This window comes from Spermophilus citellus, assembly GCF_964194105.1.
Source record: "Spermophilus citellus genome assembly, chromosome: 4".
NCBI lineage: Eukaryota > Metazoa > Chordata > Mammalia > Rodentia > Sciuridae > Spermophilus > Spermophilus citellus.
The window spans coordinates 30,227,937-30,251,208 of record NC_138185.1 but is presented as its reverse complement, the minus strand read 5'-3'; the positions used below and the strand labels follow the sequence as shown (position 1 = coordinate 30,251,208).

General features: G+C 50.3%; 1 protein-coding gene across 4 annotated transcripts in view; it reads right to left on the bottom strand.

The window, feature by feature from the left end:
- Positions 1-23,272, bottom strand: part of SMOX (spermine oxidase) — a 43,718-nt gene that overhangs the window by 17,322 nt on the left and 3,124 nt on the right. For 3 of the 4 annotated variants that reach the window (XM_081289700.1, XM_081289701.1, XM_081289703.1), the window contains exon 2: positions 2,556-2,789. In XM_081289700.1, coding sequence (XP_081145826.1) covers positions 2,556-2,763 — 208 coding nt within the window. In that variant the 5' untranslated portion in view covers positions 2,764-2,789. Of the gene's footprint in view, positions 1-2,555; positions 2,790-5,537; positions 5,655-23,272 lie in introns of those variants that run through there. The other variant, XM_081289702.1, reaches the window with a different exon arrangement.

Here is a 23,272-nt window from a genome sequence, read left to right as displayed (position 1 = left end):
ACCAGTCTTATCCTACTAGAGATACATGCTAGATCCAAAAACCTATGCCAACCACCAAGCATGTGGGTGAGGCCATCTTAGATATCTTAACCAACCCCAGTTAAGCTGCCAGATGACTGTTGCCATATGAGGGAGCTAAGGCAAATCCAGCAAAAGACCCACTTACCTGAGTCCTGCCAACATTTCTGACCTGCAGAATTTAAGCAAAGCAAATGATGCTGCTTTAAGCCATTGCATTTAAGGGCATTTTGTTATACAGCAATAGCTATCCAACACATTCTAACACACAGCAGTATTAGCCCTCACCCTAAGAACTAGGCATGTTCTCCTTTTTCATGTCTTCCCTTTCCTTGGCTGCTTCTAATTAAATCAGCAGTTACTAAAAATAGCCCTGTACACATGTACATGCCAAAAACAAGAGAAAATGCAACCTCATACCACAGCTAACAAAACAGAATTTCCTGGCGTCTCTGGAAAAAGCAGGAATGTATAGGTCTCTTTGTCCAAGGAAAGTGATCAGACTGAAGAGCACCAGTAGTTGAAAGCCTGGTGCCTTGCCTGCAAAGGTAACCCAGTGGTCATTAAGGTCATTCTATTACTAACCTTCCTCTAGAGCCTTAGGTTTCAGGCTCCCCAAGTGTCTGGTCTGCTGTGAGTTCACAATGGAAGAGGAAAGCTACCAGTACTCTGAGGAGGGACCTGAACCCTTCCTAGGGCACAGCAGGGAGTTACAAGTTAACACCACCCACTGGACAGCCCTGACACAGAGCACCTTTCCTGCCTCAGGATACTCATCAAAAGCAGGAAGAGGTGAGAAGCTCAAGGTCAGGATCAGAGTCAGTGTTCCACCTCTATCCCCAAGCTTTGCACAGAGCAAGCCCCCAGCAGAGGATGTTGCCTGCCCCCTCCCAGCTGGCCCCTCTGTCTCTGTCATCCTTGTCTATCATCCATGCATCCAAAGGGCATCAGACATCATCTCTATGCCAACCTCACAGACATTTAGTGTCCTGGGAACTGCACACATGACACAATTACACACAGCCTTGCTCTAACATGTGTTCCCCATCCTGGCCACCTCCATCTTCTCACACTCATCGTTCCACACATACTGCCTCTTCTTCTCTCTATCTGCTCAACTTCCACCACCACCATTGCATACCCAGCCTCCTTCCCCACAGCAAGACTTCCTACCCAGTCATCCTCTCAGCCTTCCTCAGCCCTTCTCTCCTGCAGTGCCACCTTGTATCAGCATTTTCCTGTATGAGTGTGAATTGCCCCAGGCAATAGGAAGGCTGGTTAGCAGAGGTGGAAGGGAATTTGGGGCCCCTTTGTAGGTAAGGGGTAGGTCTTGAGATTCAGAGAAAGATTCGTACAGGTTACAGCTAATGATGACCATTTAGCATGGTCATGTCTAGCTCTCAGCTCTCAGCTACCATGACTAGGCCATCTGTCTCCTTGTCTTCTGTTTCTATATCAGACCCTGATCATCTCATCCAGATGGGTAATTAGACTGCTTTTCCCCAAGGCTCCCAGCCAGCCAACCAATTGGGTGTTAGCAAAGAGTCCCAGCACTTCCATGGGCTGTTCCAGGTTTACAAGTCCTTTGGATGGTACTTTCATCCCTACTTCCAGCAGACACTACAGTGTGTGCCGGAGGAGGAGGGACAAAACTTTACATATGCTTTCTAGTCACTGGTCTAGGGAAAGACTCTTAACTCATTCTTCTACAAGAAGAGAGAGGGTCCCCAGGTGTCCTAATCTCTGCTGGTTCTAAGCCTGACTACCTTCCTCTCCGAGCAAGTGAGCTCACAGGCTCTTCTTACCCTTGCCAACTAAGGTAGAACAGACACAAACACACACAAAACCCTATAGAGGGCTCATCCACACACTGCAGGCCACCATGTGTGCTCTCCATGGTCTTAACCTCTCACTGGTCAGATCCCCACAATGACTGGGAAGCCCCAACCTCCAGCTGCATTTCAAGCCATCTCCCCCACTTTGTAGGAGACCTGGTAAAATCTGCCCATCCCAAAATCAAGTCTTTTACTTGGCTGCTTTCTCTAGGGTCCTCTTTATCTGAAACCTGAACAGACCTTCTTTACAGACAATCCTAAGACCTTCACATCACCCACAAGAAGACCCCAAATCCCTTCCACCTCTGCTAACCTAAGTTTCTATTGTCCTAGGACTAGCTCTCTTAGTAATGATACACTAATTCATACTCAAAAATTAATGACTAGTAGGAAGTTGCAGATTCCCCTTCTTGCAACATAGAAGAAACTAGCCCACCTAGCACCAAGCAAGCTGCTTCTAGGTGTCCCCTTCCTCCTGAACACTATGAATCCTAGCTACCAAGCCAGCACTCTCCAAGAATAGATGTTAGAACTCCACCTTCTCCCCCTCTGTGAAGGACACAAAGGAAGCTTCTGGAAAATATTTATAGGTTATATGAAGAAATGTGCATCCTAAGGAAGAAGATAATGAGATTTCAGGCAGGGTCATGGGTTAGAGAATAAAATGTGACCTAGGGAGGTGCTGCCTGGGGTAATGCTTACCAAGTTTCACGCTCTGCACGCGGCCTCCGATGCGGCTGGAAGCCTCAAGCACAGTGACATCTGTGAAGCCCTGCTCCAGAAGTGCTTTGGCTGCAGCCAGGCCAGCCAAGCCAGCGCCGATCACCACCACACGAGGCTGTCCCCTTCTCCGTAGGCCACGACTGAGAGGGTCATCCGCACTGTCGCCACTGGATTCACAACTTTGCATACCGTCCGCACTCGCCTTCTAGGAACCTAGGAGGAGGAGTGTCACACTCACAGTCTCCCATCACACTCTGTCCTCTAGAGGGGACCATGTCCTACTCCTCCCTCTCTGAAGACCTGGACAAGAAGAGTTACCTCTAAAGGATGCAGGGAAGGAGAAAGAAGTAAATAAAGGTAGGAGGAAGGAAGGGAATAAAGAAAAGAAAGGAGGGATACATTTCAGTCCCCACCAGGAAATGGAGCCCATCCTAAGCCTCTGACATCCATCATTTCCATCCCAAACCTGTTAGTACCTCTTTCCTATCCACAGGCCCCAAAGCAGAGGCAAGATGACCAAAAAAGCCAAAGTCAAGAGACATTGACCATAAGGCTGTTGATCCTGAACTAGCGCAGCCAAGCATGGCTACTGTGGTCCAGTATGTCCCAATCCCAGAAAGCTCACACCAAACCCAGGATGCTCACATCAAACCCTGGAGACACACACTAACCCCAGGATACATATACCCAAGGACAGGCCCCGAGATACTTACATAGACCACAGGATGCTCACACTAACTTCAAAATGCTGACCCAACCCCAGGACGCTCATACCAACCCCAGAATGCTGACACCAACCCCTGGATGCTCACACATACCCAAGGATACTTGCACGGACCACAGGATGCTCACACCAAGTCCAGGATATTTGCACACACAAGGATAGACACTGCTTTGCTCCTTTGCCTGACTCTTGCCTGGCATGTGCCCTCGTGTTCTCTCTCTCTCGCTCTCTCTCTCTCTCTCTCCCTCTCTCACCCCTTCAATTCTCATCTAGGCTTTCTGTTAGTCTTTCACAGTCTCAATGAGGTGGCAATTTGGTGGGAAGGACAAAGTCCCACCCTCCCCCCAGAGAGTGCCACGAGGCTGGTGTCCATCAAGCCTCTGCTATTCCTGGTACATTTTTTTTTTACCCAGCCACCCAGCCCCTCGGTCACCACAAAGCAGCAAGGAGCCCGGGAAACGGAGGACCATGAGGACCCGTGGCACCAGAGGCCAGACATCAAATTGACAGTTACACTAAGCCAGCTTGCTCAGAGACGCCAGACTAGAGGAGCCTGTTGCTGGGAGGCCAACAGGGTGTCTGAATCTGCCCCAGAAGACACAGCCTCTCTATTCCCAGAATGATCAAGAGAATTTGGAGGTGTCCTGGGACAATACTCTCAGTCCTGATCCTATTTCTGGTCTTTCCTTGACCCAAACAATGTCTACTCCAGTTCCTTCACTGAGGTTTGAGTAGCAGAAGTTGCAGAATCTAACAGTGTCCAGGATTTAACATCAGAATAAACTCAGGTAGAGGAAGCTGCCTGCAACTATGGTAAAAACAAAAAACTGTCACCCATAACCAAGAGTTAAGTATGACCCTTCTTACTGCATAGCAATCCACTGTTAAGAATACACCCAAGAGAAGCAGGGTATATTCCACCAAATAAATCTATTAAAGAATGTTTCTAGTGCTGGAATTGTGGCTCAGCAGTAGAGGGCTTGCCTAGCACGTGCAAGGCCCTGGGTTTGATCCTCAGCACCACATAAAAAATAAATAAATAAGATAAAGGTATTGTGTCCAACTACAACCAAAAATTTTTTTTAAATAAAGAATGTTTCTACCTAATAACTGCTTCATTCTTTAAGTTCTGTTTTCATTTGGTTTCTCCACAAGCTGACCTGGGGGCAGATTTGAGCTCAAGGAAACACTAATAGGGCAATGATAAAAGAGAAATCTAATCAATAAAGCCTTTGTTATTAGTAATAAAAAAGAACGTTTCTAGTGATTTTTATAATAACAAAAAAAAAGAAAAGAAAACTATAAACAACCCAAAGGTCTATCAGCAATAGAATAGATACATACATTGCACTATATGTAGTATATTCACCCAATTGAATATTCTTCAGCAATAAACAAAACTGAACTATCTGATACTTGCAACAACATAGATGTACCTAAAAGACATGACAGTGAGCAAGTGGCAAGAGACAAAAAAGCACATACTGTATGACTTCATTTACACAAAGTTCAGGAAGTTCTGTGAAGACAGGGATCAGAAGAGAGACTGTAAGGGAGGGGAGATGGGTAAGAAGGGTCCGGAGAGAATTTCCTGCATATCTCGATCTGAGTGATGATTACACAGTATATACATAAAGACTCACTGATTTATACATTTAAGATTTATAAGGGAGGCCTGTAATCCCCAAGGATCTGAGAGGCTGAGGAAGGAAGACTGAAAGTTTGAGACCAGCCTCAGCAACTTAGTAAGGCCCTATCTCAAAATAAAAAGTGTAAAAGGGCTGGGGATGAGACTCACTGGTTAATCACTGGGTTCAATCCCCTATATCAAAAAAAAAAAGTGTAACTTACTATAGGTATGTATGTCTATCTCAGATATTCATCCCTGCCCTCCAATCCACTCATCTATGGATCAAAGGCTGGCATGTTGACTTCCTTCTCTGCACATCCCAAGGTCTGGCTGCTGAGGTTTCCATTCTACTTGGAAAGGTGTCCTTGCTTATCAATCTTAGCAAAAAGCAGTCTTTTTCAAAATATACTCAAGCTGCTAAGCTGCTGTTTGCACTTACCCCCACCTATTCCACCTGGCCACTGAATGTTTGACCCACCACCTCCTCACTTGGAATTCCGGACACCCTGACCACCCTCCAAACCCAAAGACTCAGATGAACCCACTCAGGGCAGAACCGATTCTCTAAAGGGACAGAAGGTGGCGCCCGAGGCCCAGAACCTCTCACCGGCAGTTTCCACTTTCAGGAACAGGGGCTCCCTGCCTCCTCTCCAAGAGAGGCTGTGTCCCGGCTTTCCCAAGGGATGAGGCCAAAGGCGGTCTCAGGGCTCTTCATTCCTTCCTCCTTCCTCTGTCCCTATTCCCCTCTCCTCCGATCCCTGAGATGCTGAGTCCTCCCCACCCCCTCCAGTGCATGGGGTCAGAGCTAGCTCAAGTCATTCCTCCCCTCCCCCAGGTTCTACTTCCTGCCGTCTAAATTTAGAGGTGAGGATGTGGCCGCCCGCACGCGCCAGGGGACCGGCGGGCAGGCAGGGTCAGAGATGATGCTGCCGGATGTCTGCCAGCCAGCGCTGACGCTGCGTCAGGTTTGTAAACACGCGGCATGCTGCGGAGGGCCCAGAGCCAGCTGCAATGACGCCACCGCTTCCTGGGCACCCCACGAAGACGTGGCACCGCTGCCGGCCCCGCCCCCATGCCCCAGCTCCCCAGGACTGGGGGGGTCCCCTGCCAGCACCCCTCCTCCCCTGCCCCCGCAAGTAACTTCTTTTATACTATTAGTGGGTAAGATGGATGAAGTGGTTCTCAAGCCTCACTGGAACTGCATCTTGAAAAGCTGCTAAGGGGTCCAGGGTGTAATACGATTAAACTAAAGGTACTGGTCATCCTATTTATCATCAGGCTTCCTGAGTATTGCCTCTGAAAACCAGGGGACTAGGTAAGCTCCTTCTTTGGGAAGCCTGGATAGGAGAAACTGGCAGCCAGTTACCTGACCTCCTGGCCTCCCCAAGGGTATGGCCAGCTTGTCCATTGTGGAGACAATCAAATAAGGTCCTAAGTACTACTACAAGACTGTCAGCATTTTCGAGGGGCTCATGCAAGAAACTAATTCATCAGGTTCTGAAGCCACATTACAAGCAGACTGGTTTTGGAATGGGTTCTGGATATCGTCATGGAAAATGCTGGCAGGCACTCTCTGTCTTTAAGAGGAATGCAGAAAAAAAACTCCATTTCCCACATCAGGTCCCAGAAACCTTGAACTCAGAAAGATATCACAGGTGGAGTGTCAGGTGGAAGTAACACAAGTAACTGGAGACCACATTCTTCCAATTTTATTGTCACTCAGAAATTAACCTGCCACCTTTGACCCTCACAGCTAACCCCATAGTCCTGGTCCTCCATAGGCCTTGTTCTAGACCAGTCCCATTATACCTGGTGCCCCCCAAATGCCAAAGGAGCTCCACACTGCCCACAGAGGGCAAGGAGATAAGTGTTCCTTGTGGTCCCCCTCCCTTATCATCCCATGGGTCCAAATGAAAGAAGAGAGAAGACATCCAGGAATCCCTACTGTATGCTAAAGGCTCAAGTGGACTTTTGGGTGCTCTGTTGTCTCCAGCACGGGAAGGGAGTAAGCAACTTGTTTTCTGTTGGTCTGTATCATCTTCTCCTTTTGGATTTTTTTTTTTTAAATAAGAAACTGCCTTATTGAGGAAGAAAAATCATTTAAATGGTCCTCAGTGCCTGCCTGTCTTTTTCTCGCCTTGGGTAAAGAAATAAATAAATAACATCCGCTCCTTGATCTGTATGCACAGGAGAAACAGAACACCCTGTACTTTTCACGCAGATAAAGGAGAGAAGAAAAAAGTGCTGGCTCAGCCAGGCAGGAGAAAGGAGGAGGAAGCAGGGGGAGGCGGGAAGAGCAGGGCAATAGGCATTTGCCATCTTGCTGCTGCTTCCATGGCAAAATGGCAGTGGGGGAGCTGGGGCATCCTGCCCAGTGCCTACATTAGGACTCCCATGTCTCCAAGCAGACCAAGCCCCAGCACTTCAAGAAATCAGGCCAGCCAGGACAGGAGTACCTCCCTCTACCCCCATTCAAAATGCCCCACTGCCTCTCCCCACCACCTCCACTCAACCCCGCGTTCTCCCAATTTCTTTTTTTTTTTTAAAGAGAGAATGAGAGAGAGGGAGAGAGAGAGAATTTTTTAATATTTATTTTTTAGTTTTCGGCCGACACAACATCTTTGTTGGTATGTGGTGCTGAGGATCGAACCCTGGCCGCACGCATGCCAGGCGAGCGCGCTACTGCTTGAGCCACATCCCCAGCCCAACGTTCTCCCAATTTCACTGTCACTCAGAAATTAACCCTGCAACAAGTGCTTCCTCATGCAAATACTAGAGACATGGTTAGATGGTTAGTCCTGGTCTCTAACACCTGTCCCTGCTGAGCCGCTCCGGGAAATGCCCAGAACTGAAGGGGAAATGGGTACATCTCCTTGCACTTGCCCCATGCATCACTGGAGCACTGAGCAGTCCTGAGACTCAAAGCTTGAGGCATCCTTAGTGAAAGACCCTCCTTATCAGTTGGGACAAGCCACATCACACTTACAGCCCAAATTGTTGCCATTTTCAAACCCAACTTTCCCACAAGGCCCCCATCCTCCTCTCTGAACCTCACCAGTGCCTGGTCTCCATCCCCCAGCCCATCTTCACAAAAACAAGTATGGCCAGGCTTCTCACGGTATGACCAAAGAATTCAGCAATTCATCAAGCATCCACCTCATGCCAGCCACAGGGAAGCCCTTGGCAGGTTGGTCCTTCTACTTTCTGGACCCCGGTGGCCTTTCTGGCTTTGATTTCCACCCACAAAATACCAACATACAGATTCCCACCTCCACCAAAGTCTTAGGCCTCCCAGCCCAGCACGGCCAACCTAAAGACCTGGGGGAAACACCCTCCCTCCCATGTGTCAGAAGTTGCTTGGGTCTTCCTAGCACAGACATGCCCTCGTTGGGGGTGCTGGGACTGCACAGTATGTCACTGTAGGGCTATGTTGCTGAATCCAGGTCTGCTCCATTACTGTTTTCCAAAGCAGCAGTCACCATGAACTGTGAGTTCCTCACACGGGCTCTGTGCTACAACAGCCCCCAGAGAGCCCTCAGAGCACCAGCATCTCAGGAAATCCTGCTGCCTGGAGTCTCATCAGTGAGGCTGTTGCCCTATATGGTCACTGAGCAGGGCCAGGCTCCAGGCTGGACTGGCCCCCAGGTAAGCATGGCCATGCCCAGTGATCACTCACAGGAGGGCCAACAGCCCAGCTGGGTTTATGGCATCTCTTCTTCCTCAGTGTTGGAGCCCGCCACAGCCTCACCCTAACAGTGGCCACTTCAACAAAAACAATGCCAGCAAGAGCCAGACTCCCTGGTTCCCACATCCCTCCTCAAAGATACATAGAATTCTGCCCATCCCTGGGCCCTCTGAACATAGGTCACATAGGTCAAGTGCCTGCGCCCTGTCCTCTTCTCAGGGCCACCTCAGGATGAATTTCCTCATCCATTTCCAGGAGAAGGCAATTGACTTGAAGTGACTTGTCACTTCACCCCCTCCCCCTTGAGGTCTAGGGCTATATCAGCTGAACCCCTCCAAATGGAACATGCCTTCCAACCAGAAGTCTTCCCCCACACTCTAAGCCCCCACATTTGCTCATGGTAGACCTGTCCAGAGTACCCTCAGCAGCAAAGATCAGCTCACCTGAAACCCTTCCCAACCAACCTTGGGGGACTTCATGCTCTCCTCCCAACAGATATAATGAGTACCTATGGGCAGCAGCCTCCTCACCTTCCCTAGAGGGACCCCTCTCTCCCTTAAGCTTCTAACATAAGGAGAGGGAAAAGGACGGAAGCCAGGGGCTGGCCCAGGGAACATCTTTGGACTGCCTGTCAGGTCTGTCAGATTTGGATTCTCAAGTCCCCCCAGACAATGCAATTATTCTTCCAATGTAAAAAATGCCCAGAAATCCCAGACCAGCTGCTTTGCACAGCAGTGCAGACAAAGGGGCTCTGTGTCTACAGCAAGACTCCTCCCACCCCTTCACCCCAGGGAGGGCCCCCCCCAACTCTCCCAGCCAGACCCTCCCCAGCCTCCTCATCCAAGCCAGTGAGGAAGCAAAAGGGACAGGATTACTGAGCCAGACTGGGGGAAAAAGCACAGGAAGTCTTTGAGCCCAAAAGAGGAAGGGAAAGGGAGAGAACACAGGCCCAGGAGGCTGGAGACCTGGGCTGAGGCTCCAGTTCAGTATCTTCCTTGCTTTCCAGGTGACACCCAGACTACTATCTGTCCTTCTCTGAACCCTACTTGGCCAACACCTCTGAACTCACTCCAATGACACAGCATCTGTCCCCTGCTTCCTGGGCTCACCTGACTTAGTCCCATCTGATACCTGAAGCCTCCTTTAGTCTTCCATACTTCCCCATCTGTAAAATGACAGAAGATCCAGCTACCTGGCAGGACTGCTGGGAGGATTAAATGAGATAACACTGGTAAACAGTATGGCCAACTGCAAAGACCACCTCAGAGTGGGAGGGGAAGGGAGGGAGATCCCTTAAAAGGCCAGTATAGGAAGTCAGAGTCACCTCTCCAAGGGCCCAGAACTCCATTTCATGTATAAGACCCCCAATCTTGATGAGAGCTCAAAACCCAGACTCGGCCTTGGCCCCAACCCTAATATCAGACATCAATCAGGTACCCTACAACCTGAGCTCGATTGACTCCTCCCAGTAATAACTCGGTCTGAACCCCACAGCACTGATTCAGCCTGACCATCCTACCCAGCATTGAGCATGAGGGGGCACCAGAGATGTTAGTCATTAGTCAACTCCAAGTTCATGAACCAGAAAAGGCATAGGTGCCTCATTCCACAGACCTCCAACTACTAGCAGTGTCCTTTGGCCCTCACAGGCCAAAAAAAGGGAAAGGGCCCCATCTATCATCCTGGCACCTGGACTCCTCTCCAAGCACAATGTCTTTGTTACCCACATCTCTTCCTTAAATATGTAAAGTCCCTAAAAGCACAACTTTAAAAGGCTTTATAAGCCTATTCAGAAGAGTAATAGGGGAGCCAGGAGTCCTTGGCAGGCCTGTGCTGCAAGGACAGAGGCAGCCCTTAACTCAGTGCATGGGGCGAGAACCAAATGCTCCTCCACCCCCAGGGAATCAGTAGGCAGGACGAGGAGGCACACTGTGGGTGGTGAGCACCCTGGGCTGGTCTCCCAGGATGCTCCGCAAGGCAGAATAGGCCTGCAGACAACCCAGGTTAATTGTTCCAGGACTTGCATCCCTGGGAGGAATAGGTAATTGTATAGCTCCCTGCAGGGACAGGCCCAGGAGACTACTCAACCAGAAGCCTAGTTGTGGGTGGAGGAGGGGAAAAACGTTTTGGAAGAAGCCATAGAAAGGATAGGATCTTCTTGATGGACATAAAGGTCCCCTCAGTTGGAGACCTTGATGAGACAAATAGGTGGAGTTGAGCCACAAGACAGCCTGGGACTGTAGTTCTTCCTCCCATACCCTGACCCCAACAGCTTTACCCAAAGTTCCCTCAACCCCACCTCCCATAGATCCCACCTTTAGCAAAAATTAGTGCATGAACTGTGTTCAGACAATACATCAGTTCAGGGATTGGTTTCCATTTCTTCTGAATGCTTCCTATTAACCTTTCAAATAATACTGACTCAGCACTCTAGCTTAGCTTCTATCTCCAACTCCAAGCTGCTCACACCCCACACCCTGATTTCCCATCTTCGTGTGTGTCTGTGTGCACATGTCCTGGCTAGCCAAGAAGGAAATCTCCTCTCCACAAGAAGGACACACCTCTGTCCCTTCAAGTCCCAAATCTTCCAGAGGCATTCAGGTACCATGCCCTCTCAATGTCAGGGTCTAACAGGCTAAGTACACCACTCCTGGCTAGTTCTGTAAAAGATCAAATTGCCCAGACAGCAGCCTTTGCCACTAACCAGTGTGGTCTTGAAGAGTAGTGCTTGAGTCTCATTTTTTCCCATCTATATAATGGTGACACTCACCCCTACCCTGAGTAAGGACAGCCCTGACCCCAGATCCTATCCACCAGCTGCTATGTCTCCAGTCTCCTGAAGCTTTCTAAGCAACTCTCAGGATACGACCATCTGGATTTTCTCCCTTTGAGAAGGGCCTGACACAACAACTCTTGAGTTCCCCTCCAGGAAGCCATCAACCACACAAGTATAGAGACATTAGAGAACCAGTCACTGCCCTGGTGATTAAGTTGGTGCAAGACTTCCCTTGGTGATGGCAGACCAAGCTATAGGCAGAGGAGGACCAAGAGAAGACAGTGCTCACAGCCATTCACTCCCCTAGAAAAAGGTCTCTGTCAAAGCTGAAACCCAGAGAGGAAAAACCAGTCTCAAGACAAGGGTACCAGTTCTGAGGTGCCCAAGCCCCAGGGGAATCCCAGGAAGAGACATCTCTCTCTCTCACAATAACAAAAGCACACTTCTTTATGTTTCACTTGACGACCCAATTGAATAAAATAAATGAATTGCTATCCCCTCCTTATAGCACCATGGTTTCCATGCAGATCCTGGGGTCTGATCACTTGCTTTTGAATATCAATGGTTTGAATCTCCACCACTTATTTGATAGGAAAACTAAGCCTCAATTTCCTCATCAGTAGAGAGTTGAATGTGACAATGCATGCACAGTGCTTACCCCAGAGCCAGCCACAGAGCAGCAATGGTTCTTACGTTATCCTGCAGAGCCCAGTCTGCATACTAATGGCAGTTACCCAGGGAAGACAGGACCAGGTGACCATATGTGGGTGAGGATGGGGTAAATCTACCAGTAGAGAGGTCCAAGAGCCTCCTGCAAGATGACTGCACAGAAGGATTGTCAGGTCTCAGAGAGCCACCCCACCCCACCCCACAGGAACACTGCTATGGGAAAGGAGGAATGGGGCATTGGGAGAGAAGGATCAGCCCAGGATCCCCCTTGCTGGCTGCACTTGGACCAATGAGACAAGGTTATGAAGCTGCAAGTGCAACTCTAGGACAACCTGTGTGGCCACTAGCTTTCAAGATGGCCCCAATGATGCTTCTGTCCTAGTATTCATACCCTAGTGTAGTCCCTTCCTCCCACAAGCCCACCTTTGTAACTAATAGGATATTGCAGAAATGATGGACTGTGACTTCTGAGATTAGATAAATTTCCACCTCACTCACCTGGAGTACTTACAGTGGGGGAAGATAGTCATCATGTCCTGAAGACCCTCCAGCAACCCTATGGAGAAGCCCACAGACTAGGAATTGAGTTCTCCCCACAATAGCCAAACCAGCTTGCCAAGCAAAAGTGAACTGCCTAGAAGCAGATCTTCAGATGACTAGAGTGCTGGCCAATATGGTGACTACAGCCTCCTGGGAGACCCCTGAGCCAGAACCATCCAGGTAAACTGTTCCCAATTCTTGACCCATATTAATGGAGAATAATAATGTTATATAAATGAGGTCATGTGTGTGTGCGCGCACAGTACGCACGCACGCACATGTGAATGTTGCTAAGGACTAAACCCAGGATCCAGCCCATGCTAGGCAAATGTTCTACCACGGAGCTACAACCACAACCCTGAGGATAATAAAAATTCATCACTGTTTTAAACTACTAATTTTGGGCTACTTTATTACCTGGCAATAGATAACTAATAGTCAGCAACTCTCTTTCCAGAAGTCCCCATCCCACTGAGGATCTCAGCCCACTCTGTTCTGAAATGTAGTACTAAGGTACAGTGGGCGGGGAGCCTGTCCTAGGCCCAGCAGCTTATAAGGCCGGGGAGACAGGAACTGCTTCCCAGTCAGCACATTAGACTCACATGGAGATTTTTACAAACAACCCATACCTACACCACATCATTTAAATCAGACTCCTTGGGATGAGACCCAAATATGGATATTATTTTAGGCCTTGCATGATGCTAACATGTATCCACTTCTCTAAAGCAGGCTCCAAATGCAGACTGTAGGACAGCCCAGAGATATTCAGGATGTGTTATGTAGCAGTGGCAAACATGACCCCAGCCTACAGTTTAGCTGGAGGTCTCCCTCTATGCCGCCTCTGCCTGGCTACCAAAGACATCTTCACTCCATGTCTGTAATACACCTGAAGCCAGACAGGTGTCCTCACCTGCCTTTGCTCATGCACCAAGCATATCCACATCCTCCTCCCCTTTCTCTGCCTCCAAGGCCTACTCCAGCCCAAGGCCCAACCTCTCTCTGGGGGTGCTCCCACAGGGGAAGTATCAGGCTGCAGGGATGGGGTCTAGCTCAGAGTGTTCTCAAAAAGTCTTTTTTTCTCATCTGTAAAATAGGAATTACCATTACACCTGCCCTGATCTCTACTGGGTCTTAAGTTTCCTCTCACAAGTCCTCAGAGAAAACTATATTTGTATTTTTGTCTCCCCCAGGATTCAGTCTTGCACGGAGCTCTACTAGCCCCTAGGAGGACAGAGGAATGACTTAAAGAGACAGGGCTGCCCTAAAGCTCATGGCTTCTTAACTCATGAGTAGAATAAACAGTGCTAAGGGTCGCCACGGGAAATTCCAAGGAGGGTATAAAAAGTTATCTATCTAAAAGAGGTGGGCTGGGGAAGGAGTCAGATTTCCACGATGAGAGCTCCAGGAAGGGGAGCCACAAGCACCAAGGCTCCCAGGCACTACTTACAAGAGCAACCCTCAACAGAGGAGACCAGTGCGGTCAAACCACCTGGCAAGGCCCCGAAACTCCAAAGCCCCAGGTCCCAAGCCGCAGCACTCACCTGACCTCCCTCGGTAGTTGCAGCACCCGCCCTGGGAGTCGGAGGCATCTCCCACCTCCGCGCAGGGCCTTCCCCAGCCCCACCCCTGGGGCGTGGACAGCGCGCTGAGCTTCCAGACGTCAGCCACACAGGTGTGCACAGCAGCACTCTCACAGGACAGGACTGCCTGAGCCCGCTAGAGAACACAAGACCCTCCACCCGCACCCAAGGCAGTGAGGCAGCGTCTCAGCCCTCCAGAAAAGCAGGAGAGGCAGGCAGGCAGGCCAAACAGCCACTCAAAAAACAGCATGGGCACTTCATCCTCCGTGGGCTGCGCCCTGCTGGGTGTGGAATCTGAGTAGGCCTAGGACCTGTGGGTGGGGACATGTGTCAGCTCCACCTCAAAGGACCCAGGTCTACAGGCATGGCAGGTGCTGAGAAGACTGGAGGTAAGCACAGCCAAGGTTTGAGAAAGAATGGAGAGGGGCAGGTGGCAGGGGACAGATTATTCCCACATCTAAAGCAGTTCAGCAACTGCTACTCTGGGGCAGGCATCAGGCTCTCAGATACTGCAATAACCAGAAGCCAATCCCTAAAGGACCTGGCAAGTCCAGGTAACAAGTGCCATAAAGAAAAGAAGTCAGGGTGGAGGGACAGGGAACCGCTCTATGTAAGGAGGTAAGGGAAGGCCTCTCTGCCTTCCCTTACCTCCTTACACATAGATGACAGTGGAACAGAGGAAGTGAGAGTGCTGTGTTGACCTCCTAGGGACTTGCTGAACGGCAGGATATGGGGGCCAGAGCTGGCCAGGATGACTTGAGTGCCCAGTCATGACCACTGGGAGGAACCAAGACTGGTTGTAACTGAGTCAACTGGCCACCTCACTCTGCACTTCACAACAATCCTGTGATGTGAAAAAAGGAAAAACTAGCTCAAATACCTTGGTGCAGGACCCACAAGTGCAAGGTGGGCACCACGGGCCTGATTCCTGAGCCCTGTTCCCTCCTCAAAGCCATCACCAGAGTTGGGCAAGCATCCCTTTAGGTGGCTTCCATTCACAGGACCCTGCATGCACCCTCCCCAAGCCAGCCCCTGCATCAGGCATCACCTGAAGGCACCCGACCTGTCCCTAGGTGATTCAGTGTCCCCAGTGCCACCCACGAGCACAGAGATACACCCTTTGTGCAGATCAGGCACTGGACGCCTGGGAAGTATGAGCTAACAGACGAGGGGGTGGCTGGGCCCTGAGGCTTCTCCCCTTTCCCTGCCAGCAGCCACAGCCTCACAGTGCCGGGGTTAAGGAGGACAGCCAGTCAGCACTTTCCACAACTCTTTCAAAACCACTGACAAGAACCGAAGCTTGTGGGAGCAGCTCAGCTGGGGTGCAGTTTCCCCTTGGTGGTCCCTCGTGACTCTGCACAAAGCCCAACTGTGCTTGACTCCAGCTCCGGGGAGGGGGTGTCTCCTGCAAGTCTATCTTCTCTCCTAGGCCATGAGGCCCCCACTGGGCCCAGCCTGGGACTTGTGCTCCCTGACTGCAAAGAGACCTCACAGCCGCAATGGCAGAGTTGTCTGAGGTTTGCTGGGTCCAAGGAATGTTTGCAGGGGGAGGAGGGATCCTCTTTCACCATAAACCATTTTCCAGGAATACTACCTCTCTGTAGTCTCCACACAGCACAGTGTATCACAGAGCATAGGCAGCATGCATGATCACAAAAAAAAAAAAAAGAAAGAAAGAAAACTTCCCCCAAAACTCCAGCCACCAAATGTACCTCAAAGCAAACTGCTATTTATTTTGTGCTTCCTGTGCCAGGCCCTGGGCTGGGCTCTTCATTCACTGCACTATTTCATTTTCACTGTATAGCTACCCATTGTACAGATGAGGAAACCAGCTCCGAGAAACTCACCGACAGGATGAAGGCCACCCAGAGAGAGGGAGTGGTAGAGCAGGGCTCAACCCTTGCTCAGCTCTAAGTCCCCACTCTACCTCCTAGGGTGGCAGGTACAGGGACTGCCCTGGGCTTGGTACTTTCCCTGTCTTACCCCTCCTGTCTTACCCACATACTGACACTGAACACATTGTGCCAGGCACTCTGGGTTGGCAGAGTCATCCCAAAGCCTGGTGACTCACCCCAGCTGCACTGCCAAAACCTGGGGCTGCCACCAGGAGGCCACCTGCCTCCTGGTCCGAATGCTTAGCTAGGTGGGCTGCAGGCCAGCCTAGTCTCCCTGCCTCAAGTGCTGGCTTAGGCTTGTCAGCCACATTGTGCCAGGCCATAGCCCTTCACCCTTGCTTTTCTCCCCATAAACAGGGTCAGTGATGTGACGTCATTACTTTTGCCAGCACAAATGAAAATTCAAAAAGACTAGTTTTTTATTCCCTATAGACAGTCACTTCTCTCACTGGCAACAAATTGCCCCTTCCTAGTGACTTCAGGGTGCCCTGTCCATTCTCACCTAACAAGTGCACAGAACCAGCCTCCAAAGGACTCTACAAAACATCCCAGCCTGAAGCACAGCGTCCCAAGCAAGTGCCAGAAGGTCTGAAAAACCAGGTGTTCATAGAAAGTGTCCATAGAAAGGTGTTCATAGAAAGTGCACGCATGGGCCCCGGCCTGAGGTGTAATCCATAAAACACCTACGGAGTTTAGATGCTGAGTTTGGATGATAAACATTTTTCAAGTCCTTTTGTTGAGTTCAAAGAGACTTAATAACTCTCAAGCTTTTGAAGTCAAAAAGGGTCATTCTTAACATTCTGCCATCATTGTTATCGCTATTCTTCACTGAGCACATTCGAGCTACAAAACATAGTGCTAAGTACTTCCCCATGAAATATTTCAATTAATCCTTACATCAGTGCCCCTGTGCTACAGAGGAGGAAACTGAGGTCGCAGGAGTCTCCACAACCTGCCATCTGACAAAATGCACTTCGATATCTATTCCATAAGATACTAAGCCTCAGGCCTCACTTTTTTTTTTAATCCAGTAATAGTCAAGTTCATTGATTCTCCTTGAGTTACTTCCTAGACTCCAAACCTTTAACTCACAAAGTTTTGTATTGTGCCTGGTGTTGTTTAAAATTAATTTACCAAAATTAAAGACAGTAAAAGAGCCCTGTGTGGGTAACACTGAAAGGCAGCATTTAGAAAACTTTCCTAACAGTGTTTGCCCCTTGGTGGTCCTGGGTGTCTCCTGCTTGAGTCATCTCTAAAATCCAGCTGACCTGGGGTCTAGTTTTTTGCGAAGCTGAAAAGAATAGCACCCCACTCCCAGGATCAGAAGTACAGGCAGCTGGGCCAGCACTCCCAAGTGAGCGTCTTGGGACAAACTCTGAGAGAGCTGTTGGGTAAGGAAAGGGCATAAGGCCAGATGTCCCAGAACCTGAGTTTGACCCTCACCATTCCATTTACTGCCACTGACAGTGTCTCATCTGTGTCTCATCTCACCAGGCCTCCCAGGCTACGTGGGAAGGCAAGGAACTGTGTATCCGCCAGGGCCTGGCACACAGTGAACAAGGGGGTGGCTAGGTTCTTTGTTTTCTAATAAATTCCAACTCATTTCCAAGTGCTGCTTCTCCTGGTCTCAAGTCACAAGGGCCTTAAAACCCTCCCCTAAGAAGTAGGTAGAAGATTCAGGGATCTGACCTAGCAGGGCAGGACAGCCAGGCCACCCAACTCTGCTTCAACCCAAATGTTTTCCTTTGTTCTTCATCCTCCACCCCTGGACTTGGAGAGAGCCCTGGGCCCCCGCCTATTTGAGGAAGAAAGAACAAGGGGCAAAGGAGGACACGGGAGCGTAGCTGGGGCTGGATGAAGAATCCCAGAGCATCCACTCCTAGGCCTCTCCGAGGTTGCGTGTCAGTCACCCACACCAGCCTGTCAGCACCTGACATTGCACCATCCCAGCTCCTCCTCCTACACTGTTTGAAATGCCACACCTGTCCCCTCACCTGAGCTGCAGAACAAAGAGTCCTCACACTGCAAAGGAAACCAGACATAGAAGGGCAAGGCAGGGTAGCCTCACTGATTGTCCCCACCAGACACAGGGGATAGGGGGACAGTAGGGACAGGGACCCTGGAACTCTCCTCCCTCCCACCTCCTCCACTGACCACACCCTTCCCAGGGAAGACAACAGGGAAAGATTCTAAACATTCTGGGTAAATGATCAAGAATCTAAAGACAAGGATCATATAAGCAACCAGCCCCCTCCCATGCTTTAAGGAGCACCACTATTATTGGGTGGGTAGGGGAGAGGGTCCTGCACCCCTGCTACCATCACTGCATGTCCCTGCTGTGTTTCTCACTAAGCACTGCTCTGATCACATCCAAAACTTTTAATGGCTCCCTGTGGCCTAACAAATGAAGGCAGGTCCCTGTCACCTCCCACTTGCCCGCAGGCCACTGGTATCCTACACATACCCAGCAGAATCCTCAGACTCCCAGATCCAAGCCTGTGAGTTCTCATTCTGCTTCCCCACCCTGCAGGCCACTCCTCCAGGGAGCCAGTCCTGGCTGCCCTTGCCTTCACTCCTCCTTCTCCTCTAAGGACGGCTCTGCTCTAACCAGGACCCCACCCCAAGCTTTAGTCTGCTCTCGGCTGCTTCTTATACCTTGCCTCCACATGTCTGTGATGACGATCCTCTTCCCCAGGTCCCTCCTGGAGATACCACCTCCATCCTTGAATCACACCAGTAACAACAGCCAGCCGGTGTTTGACTGTCACAACCCTACAAGGGGGAGGGGTGACATTATCCCCATGATACAAATGGGGAAACTGAGGCACAGGGAAACTCGGGGCAAAAAAGCTTAACCCTGCTGTTAAGGGGAGGTAGCAGAGAGGTATAGAGCAGGAGACCCTCGCAGAATCCAGAAGATCCAGGCACAGTCACCACCAGGTCCTGGACATCTGATAGGTCCATCCAGGCCCCTTAGTCACTTGCTCAGTGAAGCAGAGCCATGACCGCAAGAGCCCAGAGTTGGCTCTGAACCAGGTACTGTCCAGCCTGCCCTTCCCTCTGTAGTGCCCTTTTCTTCCTCTGATTGTCCAAATGTGCCTGTCACTGAGTCTACCTCTCCAGGAAGCCATCTCTCCATCCTTCCTTTCCTCCCTGGCATATGTGGGCCTGCGCATCAACCATGTTTGTGGTATCCCAACATACAGCATCCTTCTATATCAGCTGTTCCCAACAGGTGTCTTCAGAGTCAGTGAGATATTATTAGGGAGTCTTCAAAAAAAGACTTCCTTGGTTGACTCAGTTTGGGAAATACAAAATGGTTTCCTTCTACAGGACTTGTCAGAGCCTTTAATGCTCCTAAATCCATTGTAAATCTCCCACAGATGGAGTAGATTTGCCACTTTCTACTGTTATTTGTCCCCAGAACCCTTGAGGTTTCCCAGAACAGTCAGAGAAATGCTGCCCCATCCACCCCTTCAGGACAGCCCGGCACAGAGGTAGCGGGTAAGACTGGCTTGGCCTTAACCTCCTTTGAAGAGGCAGGTGGGACACCTGGGGAGCCTGAGAGCAAGTGAACCCTTGCCCTGACAGCACCTCTGGGCACTACCTAGCATAACAGAACCTCTGCCCTCCATGTCTGGCCTCCCTATCCTCCTCCTAGAGAATGTACTCCCCTGCCAGTGTCTGGGGGGACCTCAGCTACCAGTGATCTCAGTGCAGAGCCTAAGGAACAAGGAGCCTTAGGAGACCCCCAAAGCAAGTTGGACGGCTTATTTGTACAAGTTGGACAGTTTATTCGTGCAAGCTGGTCCTTCTACTCCATTACTTAGCATGCGAATTTTAAATATTAAACCAAAACTAAAATATGTTAAGCTGCCACTCTGGAGAAGATGCAGTGCCCCACTCAACAAACCCTGTGACATCCCTCCCTTCCCCCAGGACTGAACATCTCTCAGTTTATAGACAAGGAAACTGAGGCCTCAAAGGAGAGCAGACACTTGCCTGTAGGGGCCCAGCCAGGGGCAAAGCAGAGAGAAGCATCCAGGGCCCTCAACGCCCAGGTCTGCTGGGGGAACAGCCAGAGTGGGATAAAACCCCAACAGCAGCTCAAGTGACCATCGGCAGCAGCACCCAGGATTCACACCCAGCCAGAGGAACAGACAGGGCACATGCCAGGGATGATGGTCCACAGCTGGGGACACTCCAGGGGCTTTTCAGAGATGTACAGCTGGGACTGGAGGCCGGAGTCAGCTGTTTCCCCAATCTTTCACCCCACCCTGGCTGGAGGAAGGGTGCTCACCACAGATTGGCTATGCGCAGCACCCAGCTTGGCTGTGGGCAGAGATAAGGTGCCCTGCATGTCATTTGCATGTCACTCTGCCCAGGAACAGAGTCACCCCAAACACCCGCTGTGGTCTTGGAAGCTCCTCCCAGTCAGGAGCCCTAGAAATCAAGCCTGGTTTCCCAGGTGAGACTCACACCTCTAGAGGCCCCTCACCCAGCATCTACTGTGCTCTTCTCTGCCCTTCCCCCCCAGTCTCACCTGCACCCTCAAATCCCCACACAGGCAGCTCCCTACATGGTTCATAGGAATTGAGATGGTCCCCTTTACCTGTTCCAAGTCCCGCCTGAACTGCACAGGTTCCTTAGGACTCCAGTCTAAATCCTCACTACACAAATCGGAGCCCCTAGACCAGCAGCACTGAACTGCCCAGGCGCTCGTTAGAAATGCAGAGTCTCAGGCCTCACCCCAGACCTCTGAATCAGACAGGACCAACCTGCATTTTAACAAGCTGTGCAGGTGATGCGCATGTATTTGAGTTTTGAGAAGCACTTTTATAGACCACCGTTTAATTAAGTCATGGCAATCACAACCTATAACCTTCAATGGCTCGCTGGGGCCTAGTACAAGTCTAGACTCAGCAGCTTGGCAGTCAAGCTTGCCCCAGCCTAACTTCAACCCACTTCTCCAGGTCTGGGATCCCCCTCTGCCTTGGGAATGCCATTCCTCCTTTGTCAGCACAGCCACCCAGAACTCTAGGACCCTCTCAAAGCACCACCTCCTTCAGGAAGCTAGTTTGAACTGCACCTCATTATATCACAGCTGGCAGGCTCACTTTTATTTCCTGGAGAGTGGGGACCATGTCCTTTGTCCTCATTGGCTCTGAAAACCAGGCTGGGACTCAGGAGATGCCAGGTGCCACTGACAGCTAACAAGGTCCAGTGCCCAGCTGTCAGGAAGTCTGCCCTCAGCTCTAGCCTGCCCACCTGAGGCTCTGCCACAGCCTTCCCTTTAACACAGTGGACAAGGACTTAGGTGCTATGGAAAGGCCTCCTCCATGGGCCTACTGACAACCCTGGGGCCTGGTGAGCTTTCGATAATATGTTTGCCCGGTGCCTCAGTTTCCCCAAATGCAGAAGAGAATGCTGACAGACCCTCTCTTCCTGTGGAGCTGGCAAGACATGCTCAGACAGATAAACAGATCCCCAAAACTCTGAGGCTCAGAATTTGGAGCAAACAGCTGTTTCCAGTTTCCATCTCTCTGTTCCCCCAATTCTGTTCCCACATTCAACTCAGTCCAACTCAGACTCCAGCCATGTTTCTCAGGGCCAAGCCTGAAGCTCTACCTAACAGCATTCTATATTGAATCCCAAACGGGCCAGCTATCTGCAGAGACCCTACCTGACCTCCCTGTCCTCTCCAGGCATTTTAAGAGACAACAAAGAAGGAATGCTATACCCAGGGAGGTGACATTCTAACAGGTTTTTGGATCTGAAGCAGTAGACCTCCACAGCACCCTGAAATCACAGTATGCATCATGCCCAACTACATGAGCTGGGTTCAGAGCCCCTCCTAGAAGAAAAAGCAGGACATGAAGCAGAAAATTTTTTCACCTACTTCACACCAGGATCCCTTCCACCTTAGAGGATATGACTTCTCTCCTGTCTCCTCAGCTCCCCAAGCCAGGCACCTCCGGGAATCAGGAAAAACCCCTTGTTTGTTCAGGAGTCCTCAGGTGGCACATTTATGAGAGGCATGAGAGAAGCAGCAGAGTGAACTAGAACGCACACCATCACTGCTAGTTGTATGACTGTGCCTCGGTCTGCCCATCCATAAAACGGGAGTAAGACTGACCTTACAGAGCTGGTAAGAGGATTAAAGGAGTTAATTTTGCAAAGTCCTTAGAACAATGCCTGACACCCAGTGAGCATACCAGAGCCTCGTCCTAGCCTCTTGGTCTCTGCCAGATTTCTCCATCCCAGGATGCCATCCTTGTTCCTACCTATTCCAGCTCAAGGCCTTTCCTAAATGTACCCACTTGACCCCAGATCCGAATCACCAGCCCTGAGTTCCAGCATTCAACTTGTGGTGTGACTTCAATCTATCCCCAGTTCCCCTGTCAAAGGCTAAGCTCTCCTCCTTCCCAGATCTGAGGTCCCCTGGCTCTCAGTCCTCCTTTCTGAGAGTACCAGTCACGTGATTCATCCATGCAAACAGAAGAGCTGTGGGTAGAAAGGTAAGAGACTACAGAGAGGGCTGGGGATATAGCTGAGTCGGTAGAGTGGTTGCCTGGCATGCACAAGGCCCCAGGTTCAATCCCCAGCATGACCACCAAAAAAAAAAAGTCTATAGAGACCCCCGTAGTTTCAGCTTCTTCTTCCTCTCCAAATCCCTGACCCCTAGGTTGAGCACCCAGCAACCACCCAAGGGTATAGGCTGAAATGAATCCCAGGCTATACACCTCTCCAGAAATGGAGAATCTCCCTTCTGGGGCAAGGGAGAGTGAATAGAGGGGACAAAAATCAGATAGGTGGCTACAGAGAGTGGCTGGGGCCCAAGATAAAATCAGCTACTTAAAATCTGTTTTCATGAAGCAGCCCAGATTTCCACCAAATAATGCAAAGGAAATCATTTGCCCTCAACCCACAGTGACCCACACAGACTCCACACACTGGAACACCCCAAGGTGTAGAAGCCTGACCTCAAGCCACCTGTACTTTCTTCACTTCTCCCCCACCCCCAGGGATTGAACCTAGGGATGCTCAACACTGAGCCACATCCCTGGTCCTTTTTTTAATTTCTTGTTTTGAAACAGGGTCTCACTAAACTGCTTAGGGCCTCACTAAGTTGCTGAGGCTAGCTTTGAACTTGTGATCCTCCTGCCCTCAGCCCCCAAGCTGCTGGGATTACAG